Source organism: Mchenga conophoros, linkage group LG17 (genome assembly GCF_057382185.1).
Source record: "Mchenga conophoros isolate Kocher_MC1m ecotype Shallow Benthic linkage group LG17, M_conophoros_male_GT1.1, whole genome shotgun sequence".
NCBI lineage: Eukaryota > Metazoa > Chordata > Actinopteri > Cichliformes > Cichlidae > Mchenga > Mchenga conophoros.
The window spans coordinates 5,659,170-5,680,505 of NC_140542.1; the positions used below are offsets into that span (position 1 = coordinate 5,659,170).

Sequence of the window (21,336 nt, forward strand, 5' to 3'; positions counted from 1 at the left end):
CTGGGTGGAACCGGCCACAACTCAGCAGAACCGGGCGTAAGAGTCAGAAGTGGCCTACGGAAAGCCTCAAGGCACAGTCAAGCAGGGAGAGCCGGAGGAAAGAGGAGGGGGTGGTACGATCCTCCAGGGAGAGCGTAAAGTTCTCAGTTTGGGCTGTGCGCCTTAACGCACAGACGGCGGAGCCTGATCGGGTTCTCGGTGAGGTGAGAGAGCTTGGCTGAGCTTTACTTCCACGGTGACTTTCACTCGCACCGTACACTACACACGAAGGTCCCCCTCTTCCTCTCTGTGTGTGACGCTCTCCGAAGCATCAGGTGAGCGTGCCGGCGCATTTATCGGACTGCACAGGTATGCTAATTAATCCCAAGGTTTCCCCACCCTCTGTGGCTGTGAGGCCACCAATCAGGGCGGGTGAAAAAAGTTTGCGCAAGGGTGAGAGTGTGCGTGTGTGTGTGTGTGTGTGCAAAGCACACATACACACACACACACAAAAACGTGTTCAAGGGATGAGAAGGAAATACTTCTTAATCAATTATGTAAAAAAAAAAAACAGTGGCTCGTACACAAAAACTGTTTGTCTTATAAAGTGAATCATAGCAATTATCAGAAGGTTTCTAAAGTCATAAAACAAAGCGCCTCATAGAAGCAACAAATCAATCAGGTCAAACAATCACGAAACAGTGATCCAATGATGACGATCAAATAAAACAAACAAGAACGCAGCAAGAGGACAAAACATTATTCTGTTATAATTATACAATTATTCTAAGTAATCGGCCTGTCTGTCTGTTTGTCAGCAGTCTATTGTCCACAGTTGTTGAGATATCATTTTCAAACTTTGAGTGACGGTAGATACCAACAATAGCTCGAGCTGATTTAATTTAGCTGAAACATCAAGGTCACACCAAATGTGAAAACCAGTAGAAACGTTTTTTATAGATCATCTTCAAACTTCACAGCAATATACTGGCCTTGTGCGACATGAGTACCCAGGCTGAAGAAGCATTTGACCTTGACCTTCATGTTAATGGCCAAGATCAAAGTTGACCTTGAAGAAAAAATTCAGGGAACCATATTGCGTAATATGTCATACAAAAGGCCATCAAGACAGCTGCACAACACTCGTGCAGAGAAGTGACACAGTGTATTTGATTAGATCTTTTCAATATGACATCACAAAAAAATCACACATTGCATTAATATCTTAAAATATCAAGTTTTTAGAGCTTATAGAAGCCAAAGATTTCAGAAAGTTCTGCTCAAGTCATATGGTTAAAGATAATAGCATACAAGGTCAAAGGTCAGTGTCACACAAATTAGGGAAAAAATCTGTGGCTCATATATTAGTATGAATTAGTCATCGGGGGACATAAGCAACAGGCTAATGTCATGTTGTATTAAAAGCATCATAAAGCATCAAAGTGTTAGCATAGCTCTTGACCTTCTGTGGAAATGTCACTGTTGTTCTTTAATGTTTCAAAATGCAAAGTTGGGAGTTTTGCTTTGAAATTGTTTTTGGACAGTGGGTGTGCATAGTCCTAACTTTTGGAACTGCAACATAAATGAGGGGTTAATGGAGAAAAATGTATTTATATAGGTTTAAACTATGTTATTCTGTATGTAACAGAAATCCCTACCACACCAGCAGGTATAAAAACATAACACAGGAGGCCAGTATGGAAACCATTGACGTGTGGCCGCATTCATACACTGCCATCTAGAGGATTCACAGAGTTAATGGCATCAAGTGAAGTTTCTAAACAGCTTTCCTCCACCAGACTCCTGCTGGCCCTGACAATGATGTTAGTGTTTAGCCTATTGCTAATCCAGGTAGAGAAAAACTATATATATGTTTTTTATTTTTGCTGAAAATTTTGACTCTGTTGGGATTAATACAACCTTTATCTTTAAACAGTTATCAAAAGGTAACTGTTATTGTATCTTCTAATATATGAAGAAATAATGAAATGTAATTCATAAAGTAACTTCTATTATAGACAGATAATAACAGTTTAATTTTTTTTAGTTCTTTGCAACAGTAAAAACAATATTTCTATGAATGTTAAGAATTTAGTACTAAGGGTTCCCAAATCATTTTTCTCTTTTAACAGAAAGGATTTTTAAATCTCTGTTTTAGTAACGCTACAGAGAACAAAAGCTTTTTCTCAGTGAATATGTTTAATCCCAACATGGCAGTTTTCCATCCATTTTCAGTCCTTTAGTATTTTTCTAAGACTGACGCTGTTATTAAGGGTGCTGATGTTTATTAATAGCCTTCGAAAATGTCATGATTTTGTTGAAATCATCCTATTGTTAGGAATATGATCTTAAAACAACAGAAATTGTCTTTGTGGATCCATCTCCATTGCTTGCACCAAACAGTTCACATCTGTGATTTATTGTCATATATATATATATCTTATTGTAGAGTCTAGAGCACGCTGTCGATATTGAAAGTTTTGCCCTGCTGTTGTTTCAATCACATCTTTCTAATAGAATCCAATTTATTCATGTAAACAGGAGTCTTCTTCACACAAAAAGGTTCATTATGTAGTTCCACAGGGCTCCATGTTAGAACCAGTTCTGTTTACATTATGCACGCTTCCCTTAGGCAGTATCATTCAGAGGCATAGCATACATTTTCATGGGTATGTTGATGATACCCAACTCTAGCTATCCATGAAGTCAGATAACACACACCAATTATTTAAACTGCAGGAATGTCTTAAAGACATAAAGACCTGGATGGCCTCTAATTTCCTGCTTCTAAATTCAGATAAAACTGAGGTAAGTGTATTTGGCCCTGAAAATGTTAGAACAATGGTATCTAACTAGATTCCAGTTCTGGGTGGCATTACCTTGGCCTCCAGTAACACTGAGGAACCTTGGAGTCATTTCTGACCAGGATATGTCCTTCAATGCACATTAAACAAATATGTAAGACTGCTTACTTGCATTGACACAATATCTCTAAACATCCTGTCTCAGAGTGATGCTGATCACTCAGAGTGATTACTTCTAGGCTACACTATTATAATTCTTTATGATCAGACTATCCTATAATATAAATATAAATAAAATATATAAATAAAATAGATTTGAATTAAAATTAAAATTATCCTCATAACAAATCATTCAACAGAAAATATGATAGTAAGGAAACAGTTGCACATCAACAGGCTTTGTATACTCTGAGACCTCTCAGTTGTTCACACCTGCTGCATGTTTATATCACTTTACTTATTAGATATAATAAAGTTTTATGCGGAGCTTCTCTGAAATCCTGCTTATCCAGAGAAGGGGAGCTGTCCACCCTTCTGTGGTGCTGAAGGCTGCTCATTAGCAGCAGTTTGCTTTCAACACATCATTAGTTCGAGGCATGATCAGTACACAACTGTGCTGACTACAGGTTAAATGTTGTGTTTCTATGTATTTATGATAAAATAATAGAATGTTTAAAAAGTAAAGAATATTTCTAATTAAAATAGGAGTAGAGACAGTATATGAAATGTTTAAAATGGACTTAAAAAAAATAGGAGGTCTGGTTGAATTTGAATTCATTAAAAAAAAGCCAGGGGCAATTTAAAAAAAAACTGGAAAACTTCTTCTATGCTGAAAAACCAACTGGTGGACCATCTCACCGCTAATTAGTTTAATTAGTAACATGACTGGGTTTCAGAAGTAACGGTAAAGGAGAAGGGTTCAGGGAATCCACAGAAATCTCTGTACACTCTTCAGTGCAAGAGAAAATTGTAGCATGCAAAGAAAATATACATATGTACACAAGATCCAGAAACAATGCTATCTTCTCTGGGCCTGAGCTCATTTTAGGATGAAGTGAAGATAGAAGTGAAGATTACATGAACACAGGTTTCCACCCAGATGTCTTTTTGATGTCAAAGACATTCTACACATTCGGCATCAGCACAGATTTGTGTTTTTTTTTAAAAAAGGTCAAGTGCTACACTAGTCCTTAACTAGTAAGCCACTTAAAGCAAGACATTTTATCAAAAACAAATGCAACACATAAGACTCCAGCATGTAGAATATCTTAAGTAGTAGCGAGGGAATGAGAAGATTAACAAAAGGTGAGGTTATCGCAGGATCAATGGGCAGGAAGCGCGGAGATATCTTGCCCTTGAAACACAAAGGTGTGGTCAAATACTGTTCACCTGCTGTAGATATTTGTTTTTAGGTCTGCCACTTCTTCCTTTGTCATCCATTTGTCCAGTTTCCCCAGATATCTTCAAGGACACGCTGCAAAACATGCTGAAATATGTCAGTAGTGCTTTGTGATTAACGTTTTTGGTGTAAAAATACTATTTTATGCCAGTGAAACTGTCATCTTTGGCATTTTTCATAGATTTTGCTAAAGATATGGGAACAAGTTGATTTCTGTGATAGGCTACAAGTAACAAGCAGCCCAAAGATATCATTTAAAATTGGTTCTCTGTTATGTGTATGGTTCATACCTTGGGTCGCATGCTTGAATGCTTGAATGTTTTGGTGTTTAGTGGTTTAACAAGAATTTTAAAAAAAATTCTTATGATAATGGTCAGATACAAGGACTGGACTGAAAGAAACTCCAAAGAAAATCTTTTAAAAGTTCAGAAAACTGGAAAACTATAGCTCAAGAGCACTTTAAACATTACAAAAAAGCCTGGAGGATATCAAGAAATGAGGGGTAGCTCAAGACTTTCGTATAGCACTGAAGAAGAAGTAGAAAAACACTGCTTCATAATCTCTAACAAGCATAGAGGTAGTGTTTAAGTGACACACCCGTGTCCAATGTTTAATGAGGGAGGCATCAGCTTTAAAAGTAAATTATATACACTTTAAAAAAAATGTAAAAAAGTTCTACATTTAAAACGTTGTGTTTGTACTGTTTTCAGCAAAATATAGGTTTCAATTCTTTGCCAATTGTCGCTTTGTGCTCTCTGATTTCCACCGTTGAACTGCATTAACCTCTGATTGCTACAAGATGGTGCTGTATACCTCCCCAAGGTATGTTTTTGGAGCATTTGGCATGGTTTGTTTTATAGATGGCACTCTTATAGATACACATCCACTGTAAAATAAAAGGTAAACAGAAATGGAATCTAGATTAAGGCTGAACATTTTAATTAATTTATTATTAGAAACAGTTGATATTATATTATGATAATCGAAACTGAGAGCCAAATCCACCTCAGTTCACATGAAATAGTTTGTAGTTTTCACTCAATTCTTTTAAAACGATAAACGTAGTTTTAAAGACATTTATATCAATTTGTGCTCCTATTCATTTTTTATAAATTAAAATGCCTCACTGTCATTAACTCTTCTTAAAACAGCAGCGTCTAATCACTTTTTGTACCAGTTATTACTGGACTCTTACTGCAGCCTGCGGTGTAGATCAGACAGGAGTTCAGACACTCTACAGGACTCCAGTCCCCCAGCCTCTCGACGTGTCACTGCAAGTTCACATGTTTATCTGACTGCTTATTTTTAATCTGCCACTGTTACTTCCCTCCCAAATTAACGTCAACGCTGTGGGGAGTCACCCAAAGCTCAGATCTTCACTTAAATCCTCATCCTACAGATTAGGAAGTGGTTAAGTGTTCCAATCCTGAGAACTAAATTGAGTGTCCAGGTGTGGAAACCAGAGAAGAATCAAAGTGGAAGCATTAACTTTTAACTTCTGATTACAGTGTACATTTAATCATTACATTACATTTAATCTCAGTGTTTTCTCCTCCCTCGTGTATCATGTTTGTCTTTCCCTTCTATTTTACACTCCTTTGGTCTTCAGATGCTGTGATGGTGCAGTTTCCCCCACAGAGATCAATGACTTCTCATCTCATGTGTCACGGTTACCTCAGTGATGGCAAAGCAGAATTTTCAGGCTACACTCCAGCTCTCAACAAGTCAATCAACCAGTGTGGGCAGTACATTTTCCCCCCATTAAATATTAATAAAAAATAACAAATAAAACTAAAAGCACTTCTGTTTAGTCCAAACAAATAAGCCCAATCTTGTGTCACACACGACAATACTTCAGTAACCGCTCAAGGAACCTCTTGTGGGAACTTATTCCCCAGCTGGGCCACAGTTTCTGAACAGTCTATGATTTGAACCAGCAGCTTTGCCCTTCAAATCCCCTCTGTCGTGTTTGACTGCTTCCTTCCTCTGAGGTCAAATGTGGTTTGTCTCAGCAGGAACAGATGCTTCAAGATACAACTGGTTCTCATCAGAAAAAAAAAAAAGAAACTAAAAAAAGAAACACATCATTAATGCCGTAAAAAGATGAATCCAATCAGGGCAGATCTTTTTTTAATCTACAGTTTCCCACTGTGCTGCAGTAAGACCCTGTAAGCTGTTTATCGCTGGGTATGATGATGTTGTGTCTGCGTTATATGCAGTGCAGATAGACTGAAAGTAATGAGGCAGCTTCATTTGGAAGCAGACAGGTCTAGAGCAATATATATATATATATACAATATCATTCTTAATCATAACAAAATCAGTATAAAATATGAACGAAGCCTTTGGTGACATAGAGCCACAATCTTGCAACAGTTGGCGACACCTGACTCCTAATCTTATTGCAAGAGTGTTTACAATCTGTCTAAGCTAGGAACCAAATAAAAGACACGAGTCAGGCAGTCTGAGCAATAAGACTTTTTTTCATCTTCAATTAGATTTAATGTCAAAGAAAAGGCACTGAGTAATACTTTAGAGAAGTGATGTCTAAAAAAAATGTTAAACATAAGGAACTGAAGAGCACAGAGGACAGGAATGCAAACAGACATCAGACAGGGAGACGGGACCATAAACAGACAGGGAACTAATAGGGAACGAATGAATAGGAAAACAAAAAGAAGGCAGGCGGTGAATCATAAAGGAGGCAACAACAAAAAACAAAACACACATGCAGGAAGTAAAAACACAATAAGATGCGTGAGCAAATTACTTGTCAAAATAAAACAGGAAGTAAGGAAAAGAGAGGGAATAACTCACACAAAAAAATATGAAGACAAGAAATGAGGGAGAGAAGTCAGAAGGAAACATACTAGGAAACTAGCATGGATTGAGAAAACAGCAGTCAAATATAGCAAACAAAGACCCTCTGTTTTCTATTCACGGCATCCCAGCTTCACTTTCCCATACCAATGGTGAAAGCACATAAGCATGCTGGCCAATATACAAAACTTTCAGTGCTGCAAAGGATGATTTTGGCTTCTTGAGGTCAGCTGAAAAAAATGTTCAGTATAGGAGCTGATAGCAGCTAAACTTTGAGAAAATAGTGCCTGCTTTTATATCCCTACATCAAATTTGTACCTGGATTTCATTTTTTGAAATGAAAACAGAAAATGAAAAAATCTGATCGGTCGGTCTGGTTTCAATGAAAATGGAAGAAAAACAGTCACAACAAAATGACATAACTGCAGGAAAACCTAAATGATAGTATAAGGTCAAATATAGTGTGTAAACAGTGTCTGTCACTTTCAGGAAGGTCCGCTTCCTTTCCGGGTACTGCTTTATTGTAGGTTTTTATGAATACTCTGCAAATATTAAAATTTACTTCTCTCTTGAGATCTTTTAGCTCTAGTTTGGTCTCCACCTTCTTCCACCTTGGAAGAATTTGAGGCTCATTATCTGTTAAATCCTTTGATAAGACCACAAACACCACAAACAAGTTCCAAGACTCAGATTATCTGAGGTGACGCTAAGCTAAACTAAGCTAAGCTAAGGCAACCAGTGGTTATAGTTCTGTGGTTATACAGGGTGGGCCATTTATATGGATACACCGTAATAAAATGGGAATGGTTGGTGATATTAAAGTCCTGTTTGTGGCACGTTAGTATATGTGAGGGGGCAAACTCCTCAAGATGGGTGGTGACCATGGTGGCCATTTAGAAGTCGGCCATCTTGGATACAACTTTTGTTTTTTCAATAGGCAGAGGGCCATGTGACACATCAAACTTATTGGTAATGTCACAAGAAAAACAATGGTGTGCTTGGTTTCAATGTAACTTTATTCTTTCATGAGTTATTTACAAGTTTCTGACCGCTTATAAAATGTGTTCAATGTGCTGCCCATTGTGTGGAATTGTCAATGCAACCCTCTTCTCCCACTCTTCACACACTGATTGTCATGGTCCTGGGTCCTTTTGACCCAGGGTTTTGTGTTTTCTATTAGTGTGATTTTTGGTTCTGTTCTTCCTCTGTTTAGTGTTTACTCTGTTCTGCCCGTGTGTTCCTCTATCTAGTCCGCGTTTCTTAGTCTGTGTCCTTGCATGTGTAAGTTCCTGTTTTATTGTGAAGGTCTGCGTCTTAGTGTTTTCAGTTCGCCTCCCTAGTCTCGTCACGTTAATCCCTCCCAGCTGTGTCCCCCACCTGTGTGTAATCTCCCTGTGTTCTCTGTTGTTTAAGTTCTAGTTTTTCCCATTTTAGAGTATTTTCAGTTCTGTTTCTCGCCACCCCTGCTTTGTGTTGTACTCCACCCCTTTGGTTATTAAAGCTCGCTCACAACTACGCAGTCTGCATCTTGGGTCCGTTTATATTTTCACACGGCCTGCCTCGGCACCCCGTGACACTGATAGCAACACCGCAGGAGAAAGGCCAGCACAGGGATCCAGTATCCGTAGTTTCAGGTGCTGCACATCTCGTATCTTGACACCATAGACAATTGCCTTCAGATAACCCCAAAGATAAAAGTCTAAGGGGGTCAGATCGGGAGACCTTGGGGGCCATTCAACTGGCCCACAACAACCAATCCACTTTCCAGGAAACTGTTCATCTAGGAATGCTCGGACCTGGCACCCATAATGTGGTGCTGCACCATCTTGCTGGAAAAACTCAGGGAACGTGCCAGCTTCAGTGCATAAAGAGGGAAACACATCATCATGTAGTAATTTCAAATATCCAGTGGCCTTGAGGTTTCCATTGATGAAGAATGGACCCACTATCATTGTACCCCATATACCACACCAAACCATCACTTTTGTTGTTCCAACAGTCTTGGAGGGATCCATCCAATGTGGGTTAGTGTCAGACCAATACTGGTGGTTTTGTTTGTTAACTTCACCATTCACATAAAAGTTTGCCTCATCACTGAACAAAATCTTCTGCGTGAACTGAGGGTCCTGTTCCAATTTTTGTTTTCATTGAGATCCTCCGAAGGGATGTTCGACTAATGTCAGTCTCCAGTGACATGCGGCGAGTGCTACGCTGTGGGCTCTTGCTGAATGAAGCTAGGACAGCCACTGATGTTTCTTCATTAGTGACAGTTTTCTTGCGTCCACATTTTGGCAAATCCAACACTGAACCAGCTTCACGAAACTTAGCAAGCAGTTTGCTAACTGTAGCATGGGAGATGGGTGGTCACGTAGGGTGTCTTGCATTGAGATCTGCTGCAATAACCCAGTTACTGTGTTCACCAGATATCAACACAATTTTGATCCGCTCACGTGTTAACCTCTTCGACATGTCAATGGCTGTGAACAAAGAGAAACTTGTAAATAACTCATGAAAGAATAAAGGTATGTTGAAACCAAGCACACCATTGTTTTTCTTGTGACATTACCAATAAGTTTGATGTGTCACATGGCCCTCTTCCTGTTGAAAAAAAAAATTGTATCCAAGATGGCCGACGTCTAAATGGCCACCACCCATCTTGAGGAGTTTGCCCCCTCACATATACTAATGTGCCACAAACAGGACTTTAATATCACCAACCATTCCCATGTTATTACGGTGTATCCATATAAATGGCCCACCCTGTAGTTTTGTGTAAGCACCCCTGACATTCAAAGCAGGCATTAATAATTTAAACCTTGGGTGCTAATTCAATTTCAACACTATATAGTAATTCGCCTCCTGTACTGTTGTCATGAACTGAGACATTAGCTATAGCCACCCTTAAAAACCTTTTTTTCTGCTTTTTAACCTGCTTTTGGAGAGTCCTACATTTGAAGAGCTTTAGCTTCATTTTTTAGCACTTTAAATGTAGATTTTAATCATTTTGAGTTTCTGCAATCTACAATGTGTTTGTTTTTGTACAAGCAGCTGGGTATACTAATCTGCTCCTTTCATTGGAAATAATGAGCTGAATGAATTCACTCGTGGGTGCTGCCAGCATACACTGTTTGAAAGTTAGAACTTTTTTGCAGTCTAATCTTTAACAGTATTATCAGAAGCTGTGACAATTAAGACAAACTTTACATATGAAGGCTTTAATATTAAGTTTAAAAAATACAAAAACCGTTAAAAAAAAGACTCAAACAAGAAACAGTGTTGCACATTAGATCTGAACGATTCGATTAACATGGAGTAATATGTGTAATTCAAACCACTAAGTCCTTTATTAAACAGAAAGAGTCAAGTCCAAATCTAACTGTTACTTTTGGTTCGAAATCTATTTTAATGCGTGGCCATAAAACCAAAACAATGAGCAAAAATGCTCTGCACTGTGGGAGAAAGCTGCAAAATTGGGTGGCTCTTAAGATGATGTCATAACATTCCCACATAAAGCTATTTGACATTTAAATTCAAAATAAAATATAAACTATCAGACGCTGACGTTTTTATAAATATATATATCCATGTGATGCAGTGACAGAATACATAAGAATGTATACAACTGCTTGAACATAACAGCTACAGACAGACAGAAATGAAAACACACAGAGAAACACGAAAACGTGAGTGTTCTGTTTCTCTATTATATAACAGTATTTAATGTGCTCTAAGATGTCGCATTAGGGATTAGGCTGATAGTGACTGTGCTGCAGATTGTCTCCGCCTCAGTGTATACGCACACAGACAGACTTCTAATGTTTAATATTCCTCATACTAACCACACTGTACATGCAGGCAGCTTTATTATTCATCAGAGCAAAATGAGGCTTCTCTCTCTGGTTGATAAGCTGGAGTTTTTATGTTGTGATGTTCCACGCTCTCCCAGACATCAAAACTTAAGACTGATGTTCGCAAAAACTGGGAAATCTGGTGTGAATATTCTAGCTTTTTAAGAAAAACAGCCAGTGCGAGGAGGATGAATGCTTTAAAATTAGTATGCTGCTTTTTAGCTATTTCTATAGCTACTTTTTGGTTGGTTTGTTTTTGATTTTGATTTTGATTTAAATAAAAACTGTGATCACAAAACTCCCCAAAATTAGTTATTATGTACTAAATCAGAGAGTCAAACGCTGCTGTTCTGTCAAATGCCCTTGGTGTTGCAACTTATATACATAAACTGTCCTTTTGCATCAGTGCTTTTAGTGCATCAGTACCAATATTAGATCATGGCAGATTATCTTCCTCTTTTGAGGTGTGATATAGTTCACAGTTGGTGATACGGTGGCAGCAGAGTAAAGTCAGCCAGTAAAGTGTGGTTCTTTTGGAAGCCTTGTGTTTTTTGCATGTTTTTATCTAAGTTTTTCCATTCATTTTCACTCACACATTGGTAAGATTTTAATGCAAGGAATTACTTCCTTAGATTTTTGTTTGATTATAATAGTATAACTGTGCATGTTTAAAAATGCCAAGTTGTTTTTTTGTAATCTTCTATATGTGACAACGTAGCAGCAAGATCCTACTGATGACTCTGCTCCAATTTACTGCTCTCACTACTGAGACATAGCCAGGTGATGCCAAGGGATAGATAGCTTGTGTCATGAGACACAGCTTTGACAAAACACCAGCATTTGACGCCCTGGGAATGAGAGAGAGCTGGGTAGTAACAGTGTCCTACCCTGTGTTTTATGGCAGATGGCAAACAGTGTTAACTTGCAATACCTCCAGCCACTGTGTTGGAGTGTTAAATAGTTACTGACACTGGATTATTTTTGACATTATTATATTTGTATGAAGGCACATTAAACTTTGTCATCAAAAATCCTAAACTGATTATTGTCTTAGTCAGTAGGCGAATAGTAGTGATTTTATTCAACCGTATCAAAGGTGTCACTGAATCTTACTATACCGCTGAAAGAAGACATGTCAATAAACATGTTTGGCTTAAAAGTGTGAACATGTCGTGAACATCTGTCACCTCCCCTTGCTATCCATGTCTGTCGCTTCTTAACCCAGCTGACTTTCAGTTTCCTCTTTGTGCTTTTCTCCTCTTTTTAAAGCAATCCAGCTGATTGCATTCAACATCCAACCTCCTCACTCACAGTGTAACATGCTGAGTAAATGCTGATAGTCTGTTCAGGCTGTTGGCATGAGATATACAGTGCTGTGAAAAAGTATTTGCCCCCCTTCCTGATTTCTTAGTTTTTTGTATATATATCACACTTGTTTCAGATCGTCAAACACATTTTAATATTAACCAAACTAAAATAACCAAACAATTGATTGATTGATTGATTGATTGATTGATTGATTGATTGATTGATTGATTGATTGATTGATTGATTGATTGATTGATTGATTGATTAGACAGCCTGGTGATTATTAGGTTTGGGTGTGGCTAGTACAATTGGACTCCTTTTACTCAAGCTGTGGTTAAGTTAAGTCGTGATTTAACATGGCAGTAAGTATTTTTTCACTTAGGGCCTGGCAGGTTTAAGCTTGTTTCCTGACATAAATTAGATAATTGTTTAAAAACTGCACATTGTATTTGTTTGGATTATGAGTCACTTATATTAGAACATGTTTGATGTTCTGAAGCATTTAACTGTGAGCAAAACAAGAAATCAGGAGAGGGAATGCAGAGTACTGAAAAATACTTTCTCATTGCACTTATTATTGAATTTGTTAAGCATTAATGTGGTAATTATTTATAGATGTTCAAAAAACACAGCAAGGAGCACATTATACATAATCTGATCAAACTGTGCTTAAGTCAGTGAGAGTAGAAACCTGAGTGTGAACTTTTTAAACAAACCATACTTGTTTGGAAGGGTTTACATACTGCTTCACTGAATTTTGTCTTCTTTTTTGTTAAATAAATAATGAGCTGGCATGCTATGCAGTTTTGCTCGTAGTTTTATTTATGTAATTTTATGACTGGATGTTTTTCAAGTATTTTATTAGCCTGTTACTTAGCATATCAGCATATCCTCATTGCACCAGTGCAGTTTATCAATGCATCTTGCAAGCTAGCAGAGGCTAGCTAGCATCCAGACGCGTTACTGTAATCCGATTACTTTTTTCAAGTAACGAGTAAAGTAAGGGATTACTATTGCAAAAACGGTAATTAGATTACCGTTACTTTCCCGTAGGAACGCTGCATTACTGCGTTACAAAAACCGTGATTTTTTTGCGAGAAGGTCTCATGACAGTGACGTAAGCAAGTGCGTCGTTTGTGACAACAGCTGTGTGCAGATCAACAATATCCAGTGCGGGAGAGAGTATGAGCGTGCAGCGTTTAAAGCGTGGAAGTACTGACCTTACTAAAAACATTAGCATCCGTTGTGCGTGGGAAGGAAACTTCTTTTTAAAGCGAAAAACCCCCCTAAACTTCCAAGCAAGCACCGAGTGCGCAACGACGTAATGGGAAATTCACAGAGAAACTCGTGGATTCTTCAACTGACCGCTGCGGCACACCTGCACCAGGGTAAACCTCCGCCTACGCCACTCCTGCTTTACAGGTGAAAATAGAGCAAAAGGACCGCTAGTCTTTGACTTTATTTATTTTCTGCTGTGTTTTACTTGCATCTATTTGAAAGAGTGAGTGTAAACACAAAAAAAATTTTTGCTTTATGCATGAAGTGAAAAGATTAAAACTAATAAAACAAGTTTAAAAAAGAGACTTTTCCATTTGATTACATTTTGTATGATGGATTATGTAAAAAAAAGTAGAATTGGGCTGAAAGATCTATCGCTTTATCACCTATTCAGGTTGTAAATCGTGTTTTTAAAAAGTAACTAAGTAATTAATTACTTTTGAAAATAAGTAATCAGTAAAGTAACGGGATTACTTTTTGGGGGAAGTAATCAGTAATTAGTTACTGATTACTTTTTTCAAGTAAGTTGACCAACACTGATACAGACAAAGGAACTTCTCAGTCCAAAAGGCCAACACGGTAGTGGCCAAAACGCTAATGTTGAAGCTTCAAAATATACAATCTAGGATCAGTGGGTGACTCCATCAGTTTTTTTTATTGTCTATGTTCTTAACTTGTAAAACTTAAGGGTTTTCCAGCTAGCAGTTAATTTTTGGTTCGGTGCTGAGCATGTGGTATATAGTGGGCTCCCAAGAGCTTTTCAAGCCTCAAAATTAGGTAAATGAAATGAGCTGTGTGTCTAAATACCACAACAGCCCCTTTTCCATTATTACCTACTTGAATCGACTCGCCATGGTTTGCCACGGTTTTCAGGGTTTATCATTAGGTCATAGTACCTGGTACTGTCATGGGTGTATACTAGAAGGGAAACTGGACGAGCAGCAAGGGATGATCACGGAAGCAGAAAGACAAAAAACCCGGTTAAAATAGTTAAATAAAAATAAATACACTTTATTTACAGCATAAAAATACCCTGACCAGGGAAGAGAATTTTTTTTAAAACATAAAACTCAGCACAATAAAAGTCCAAAAGGTCCTCAGTCAGTGAGCTAAAGTCCCAAGGGTCCCAATCAGGCTCTGCAACACTTCTTGGCCGTTAAGGGTCCGCCGAGTCCACCAGTGGGAGCCAGGCTGACAGCGTCCTCCGTCGTCTCCTCGCCATTCCACACCACCTTCCACCCGCGAGGGCAAAGCTCCAAACTCTGCCTGCCACTGCTCCGTGCCTTTAGTGTTTAGCTGCCATCAACTGGACCCTCTCTCTTCTCCTGCTGTCGCGCCCTTCCGCCAATTGCCACCCCACGGCTCTCACTGCCTTTGCCAGCTATGTTTCCCTTTTCCGACCAACAACAAGGGAGGCCTGATTGATTGCCGTCCTCTATGCCCTCCAGGTGTATCTAATTAGTTAGGGAAAGCAGGGGGGAGGAGTCTCTCCAGAAGAAGTCCCAATAAATACAGTAAAAGCATGCAAAAAAAGAAAAATACTCTTATCATCAAACACAACAAAGCATGCAACAACCAGTAAAGAAAAATCCTTCTGCCCTAGATGGCAGTACCAGGTACTAAGATAGTACCTGCTCAGCCAGAGTTCCTAGCAGGTACTAACATGTGACGTTCTCAGACTGCATGCCACAGACTGGCTGGTCAGTAGTTTCACTCGATTGTGAGAGCATCTCATTCAGGAAAATCAAAACCGCCTGGTATATCTTTGCCACGAAGTCCACTTTTGTTGTATCGTTCATTAATTACATCGTGGGATGCTAGGACGTTTCTATGACAATGACCACGCACATTAGGAGGTACTCAATTGTAATGGAAAACCAGTCGATCCGAGTAGCTAATATTGGAAAAGGGGCTTAAGGCGCTCCTTATAGCTAAGGGGAAACTACAATGAGAGCTCAGTGTCCCTTCCTATGAAAAACCTCTTTAATGTTACACATAAAGTATTTGTTTTTGCTTTTATTGACATTTATTTGAAAAGAGACCATGTACATTATTAACACAAATGCCCCCCATTGGATGCATTGTACCAGAGTTAGCTTAAAGCTAACTCTGCCATCCCTTGGTGGGTTACATGAAGATGATAACAAAAATGTCAAATCAAAAGTATATTGCTGACTACATTTTTAAAGTAGAAATTCACATATCACATATGATATAACATGCTGCTATTGAGAAGAATTTAAACATTCACTGTGTTTGAGTTTTCTGCCAGCATTTTAGTTCACACTTGCATTAGAGGTTAAAGCTCAAACCTGAAGCCACCTTTTCTCTGTTCTAGCCACATTTTGTGATTTATGCCAGCAGCACTTTTCCCATAAAAACCTGGTCTTGTTCAGCTATAATTTGATGGCTTAAAATAAAACCTTGGATCAGTCCTTTGAAGCCATCCCTGTGTCCATTTTGGCAAAGCTGTAGCTGTAAATAATGTAGTTTGCAGCAGCGGAGCCTAGTGAGCCCCCATTTACTGGCCGAACATTTGATAGATGGCAGTTTTCGCAGGCTAAAAGGGCCAGATCACTCCATCGTTCTTTCTTTTTCAATCTCTTGCCGTCTTTCTCTCTCCCACTGCTTTCCTCCTCGCTCTCATGTCATCGCTCACTCTGTCCGCTCCTCTCTTGCTTTTTGATCCTCTCAGACTCTACCTCCTTTCCTTGCTCTACACATCTTGTTCTCTCTCTGTCTCATTCTCCTATTTTTGGTCCCAGCTGCATCAATAATTCATATCTTTGCATGGACTTTCTGACTTGAGAGCTATCAACAAGAGCTATCAGGGTCATCATGTTACACCTGTGACATACGCTGTCCCACATGAGGATGCATGCACACACACACACACACACACACACACACATACAGTTAAACACAAATGGACGATAGTGCACACATTTAGTGACGCAAGAGAAGGCAGTCAGGTACTCAAGTCACGTTTTTGATCACATGAATGCAGCAAAAAAGGTAATCAGAAACAGTGATGATAAATTAATGAGCAGAGAAACTCAGTTTTGGACTAAGGCATCAAACTCACCTCACAGGCTTCAGTGTCTTATTGAAATAAAGCCTTGTGCACTGTGTCACCAAAACACATCCTCCTTGTTGTGATTTGAACATGCCTGATGCTCACTGTTCATTTCTGTGAAAGAGTCAACAACTGGTGAGTTATTGGGGAACGGTGACATATTGTAAGATAGTCACAGGCTGACCTGGGAGTATAATGCCAAACAAGTGTGTACTTTCTCAAACCTTGCTTGAAGATAGCAAGACACAGTGCATGCTAGATAATTTCTTACACTGCTGTCACCAAAGCTTCAAATCTGCCTCACGGGGTAATCTAGGGCTACTATTTTTGGATTGACAGACAGTTTTCACGGCTGGATGCTGGGCTGAGTTCCTGACTTCAGTGAACACAAGAAAAGGCTTATCTTATCTTGCAAGGCTACAAACATGTGATAAAATGTCTCTTTAATATTTTGAATAAAATCCATCAAATAGGGTGCAAATCAGCCTGCTAGACTTGCTGTTTGACATGAAGGTGCAAAATTTAGAAGGTGTGCATTCTTAATAATAATAATGGATTGGATTTATATAGCGCTTTTCAAGGCACCCAAAGCGCTTTACAATACCACTATTCATTCACTCTCACATTCACACACTGGTGGAGGCAAGCTACGGTTGTAGCCACAGCTGCCCTGGGGCAGACTGACAGAAGCGAGGCTGCCATATCGCGCCATCGGCCCCTCTGGCCAACACCAGTAGGCAAGTAGGGTAAAGTGTCTTGCCCAAGGACACAACGACCAGGACAGAGAGCCCGGGGATCGAACCGGCGACCTTCCGGTTACAGATACGCTTCCCAACCCCCTGAGCCACGGTCGCCTTCTTAGATCTACTCATCTCTCCCTTTTCTGCTGTAGGTTTGCTGACACATTCATGTGTGTCTCTCCAGCATAAGCCAGCTAACCATAGCAGCTCCCCTTCCTGTCAGGAGCCCTCTTTAATCTGAATTGACATTATGAGACCTTTGCTGAACAAAAAGCTGGACCTCACTTCAAATCTTCGTATAGCTAATCTCACCTTCTGATTTGACCATCTGTCTCTTAAAACTGTTTTAAGGTGATGAAACTGTCAGAAACTGTCACGGCCTGGGGGTTCAGCTGGTCGCTGATCAGCTGTCTCCCCCTCTTTTTCTCTAGTCCTCTCTCTCTCTCTCTTCTCCGCTTTCTCGCCAGGGCTGAACTCATTATGGGTTCACGCCTTTGGCCCACGGCCTCGGAGGAAGGCCTTGTGCCTTATCAGTGTGGTATTTAAGAGGGGAAGCAACGGCTGTTCTTCGCTGGATCGTTGCGAGAATCGCGTCAGTGAAAGTCGAGCGCCCCAGCAAGTATTTTCCCATGCAGTGTATGTGTTCAGCATTTAACAAGCGTCTCTTTGTGTACAGATTCCCTGGACTGTTCCCCGGGTGTGTGAGTGGATTCGTGTCTGGATTGTGTGGAGTGAGACGAGTGTGTTCCCCTGGATTTTCCCCGGAGCCCTGCCCCCCTCACCTTTTGTACATAGCACTGCCTCATATCTGTGTATATACTCTCTTTGGACATTGTTCTGCAATAAATTTCCTTGTGTGCATCATCCCCGGAGTCCAGCGCGTGAGTCCACCCCGTACGTCGTGACAGAATCACAACAATGGGGAAAAAAGAAATTCAAATTAAATTCAAAGTGCAAAGAGAAAATTTGAAACAGAAAACAAACTCAGTTCTCCTGTGTTTAAGATGTTTTGTCAGCCCGTACATCCACCCCAACCTCCTCCCTAAGCAGACTTTGTGGTTCTATAACCCCTAGTTTTTCCTTCTCCCAGTTTCTATAGGCACTAATAAATCTAACAGTTGGTCCAGTGAACCCAGGATTAATATTATTGAAGGACAAGGTAAGAAGAAAAGGTGGCCAAACTTAAAATTGCCAATGCGGCAGATTTACCAAGCAAAGAAATTGCATAAAATTGCAGCAAAATAGTGTGTTAGCACAATCACCAAATAGTACTTATAGGTTTGCTTAGTTTTACAGGGGATTTACAAAAGTTGTGCTCTTTTCCAAACACAGGTGCAATCAGTTCATTTCAACATCAAGTGCAAAAAATAAGAATTGCTTTTTTTCTGTGGTAAAGATTGGTGCAATCAGCAGCAAACTGCGTGTCGCAAACATTAGTAAATCTTTTTGCGGGCTTCATTTAAATATTCTCCTCCCTGCAGTTTTGTGCTGTCACTTCATTCTCTTTGTAAATACCCACAGTATTTTTTTACACCAAACACCATCGGTGCAACGTGTTGGTAAATCTGTCCCGTAGTCAGTCAAGTAGTCTGCTAACACCTGCTGTGCAGAGATACTGGTAGACTTGACCTGAGGTGTCAGCCATTCTATGTTGGGCCATGAGCTAAATCAAGTATTTGTTCTCTGTGCCACTTGGTGTGTTTCACTGCCTATGCAGTCGATATGTTTGAGTTTGTTGCAGGACCTTGTGTTTTATGCAGTCAGACTTTCTAACCACATACTGTATGGGATAAAAGTTCCAGGCTTTCCATTCTTTTTTTCTGCCAAAAGCTCTGGAAGCTTTAACTTCTCTTAGCATGGTGTAGTCTAATCTCCAGCTTGCAATCTCCTAGCTGGCTGTCATCAAGTAGCGAATAATCATCAGTCTGAATCGTTTAATGTAAACACCAATATTCAATGCTCCATGCATGCAACCTGCAAGAGGGTGAGAGGGGCAGAGAGGGAAAGAGCAGCCACCAGGAATATCAGGACTTAAGGCTGCATGAGTTACAGCTCAGCACGGCTCAGCGAGTGAGTTACTGTTATGCAAGAGCTCAGTCAGCCCAGCTGGAGATCAGGGAGAGAGAGAGAGAGAGAGCAGCAGCAGTCCGAGTGAGAGCACAAGCAAGTAAGCCGAGAGACGGCGAAGAGCAGGCTGGAGAGAAAACAGCAGCAAGTGAGCAGAGAGCAGGCAGATTACAGCTGGATCTACTACACATGCATACACGAACACACTTATATACACGCTGTCACGATCCTTTCTTCTGTCTCATGCCTCTATGCAGAGCAGCAGCATCATGAGAGGACACACAGAGGGAGTTTACCTCTCTTCACCAAGGGAGTAAGGAAAAGAAGAGAGGAGAGGAGAAGACTGAAGAAAGCAAGACAGAGAAAAAAGGAAAGAAAGAAGAAAACTTTCCTCTACAGGATCTTTCCTCCACGTTTTGAGACTTACCATGAGGCTCTGAATTCTCTTCCTCTCTCATAGCTCTTCTTCAGTAGCTGAACCCATGTCTCTAAAAGTGGCAGCCACCAGTAAAAGTGCCAGCACCCACCTCTTGATGCTGCTGTGCCCCCTGCTCTGTGCTCTGGTCCCTGCTGGAGGCTCCACACTGAGCCCCGAGGACTCGCGGAGCACTGCTGCCACGTTGCTGCCAGAGGACTTGACCGGCACAACAATACAACTCCAGCCAGACCTGCAGACTGAAGCCCAGACACCAACAGAGGCACAGACAGAAGCACAGACAGAGGCTCTGACAGATATGCAGACCCAGGGTGTCACCAGCAATTATACAGGTTGGTCTAATGCCTTACTTTTACTTTTACTTTTACTGTTTTCACTGCTTCAATATTTCAGTGTGCATGAGGGGCAAATGGTCATTCTTGCTTATTAGCAAAACATTTTGAGGAGGATGACTGAGTGCCAAAGCTGAATCTATGGAAAGACTGAAATCCCACACTGAATAAAACATTCATACAAATAAGACAAGCAGCAACAACAAACAGTGTATTAAAAAGTCAATTTAGTCTTTTTTTAAAGTCTAACTCTTTACACATAATCCGGGAAAATTGCAAAAACTGTGAAAAAAGGACCACAATAACAACATAACACAGTATGCATAAAAATCCAGGTAAATGGGGTATTTACAAAAACACTACAAAAAGATTTTTGCATATCTACCTCCTCTCCAGTCAACCTCACTATGGTTTTATCTGGTTCCTTACCTGAACTCAACCTAAGCACAAAAACCACAACAACAGCAACAAAAATTCTCTAAGATCATTTTATTTAAGCAACACTGCATTTTATCTACAAAAGTGTCTTTGAAAGTACCTAAAAGTCCAGTGGACTTGTGTTTTATGCAGTGCTTTACTTGTGTTTTATCCTTTGCTTAAAGCTGGTTTGAAATTTTCAGCTTGAGCACCCATAGAAAAAAAGCAACTTACTCGCTCTGAAAGCTTCCACTTTGTCTTTCAGTTCACTCACAAGAAAGATGTAAAAAAACAGAAAGAAACCAAAACAAAATAGAACAGGCATGTTATCACTCTGGCTGTTATAGTGGATGAGTGTGCCTCTCAGTCATTTGGACTGTTTATGAAGGCCTGCCTTTACTTTTGATTTATAGTAAATCCTTCTGTTTGCAGTTAAGTAAGCTTGCAGTTTTGTAATCGTGCGAACATTTGGCAGCACAAGTACATGCAAGGACACATGTGTAAAAGGAGCAAGACCCCCGTACAGAACAGAGCAGGCTTCAGTCACAAGAAATCTGACAATAAGTCAGATAAACAATACATAAGCTGTGAAAGATGCGGCTTGCAGATTTGCAGCAAATGTTGGCAGGATAAAACAGCCTAAACCTCTCATGTCTAAATTATCATCAGTGACAACTGTAACCAATCAGGATAAGTTGTTCTCCCCAGTTAAGAAAATAATCATTGTCACATACATCAAAAACTACTGTTTCTTTCAATGAAAGTCTGTTATTGCTTTCTCCAAAACGTAGAACGGGTTAGGGTTAACAGCTATGATGGCTTAAGTCTCAGA

At 39.8% G+C, this 21,336-nt stretch overlaps 1 protein-coding gene across 5 annotated transcripts in view; it reads left to right on the top strand.

Moving 5' to 3' along the window:
* Window positions 1-178: 178 nt before the first annotated feature.
* The window catches only part of LOC146554951 (uncharacterized), a 38,880-nt gene continuing 17,722 nt past the window's right edge, over window positions 179-21,336 (top strand). The window contains exons 1-2 of one of the 5 annotated variants that reach the window (XM_085253080.1): window positions 179-314; window positions 19,582-20,087. In XM_085253080.1, the coding sequence (XP_085109206.1) occupies window positions 19,802-20,087 (286 nt within the window). In that variant the 5' untranslated portion in view covers window positions 179-314; window positions 19,582-19,801. Of the gene's footprint in view, window positions 349-13,827; window positions 20,088-21,336 lie in introns of those variants that run through there. The other 4 variants (XM_085253079.1, XM_085253081.1, XM_085253078.1 and 1 more) reach the window with 4 other exon arrangements.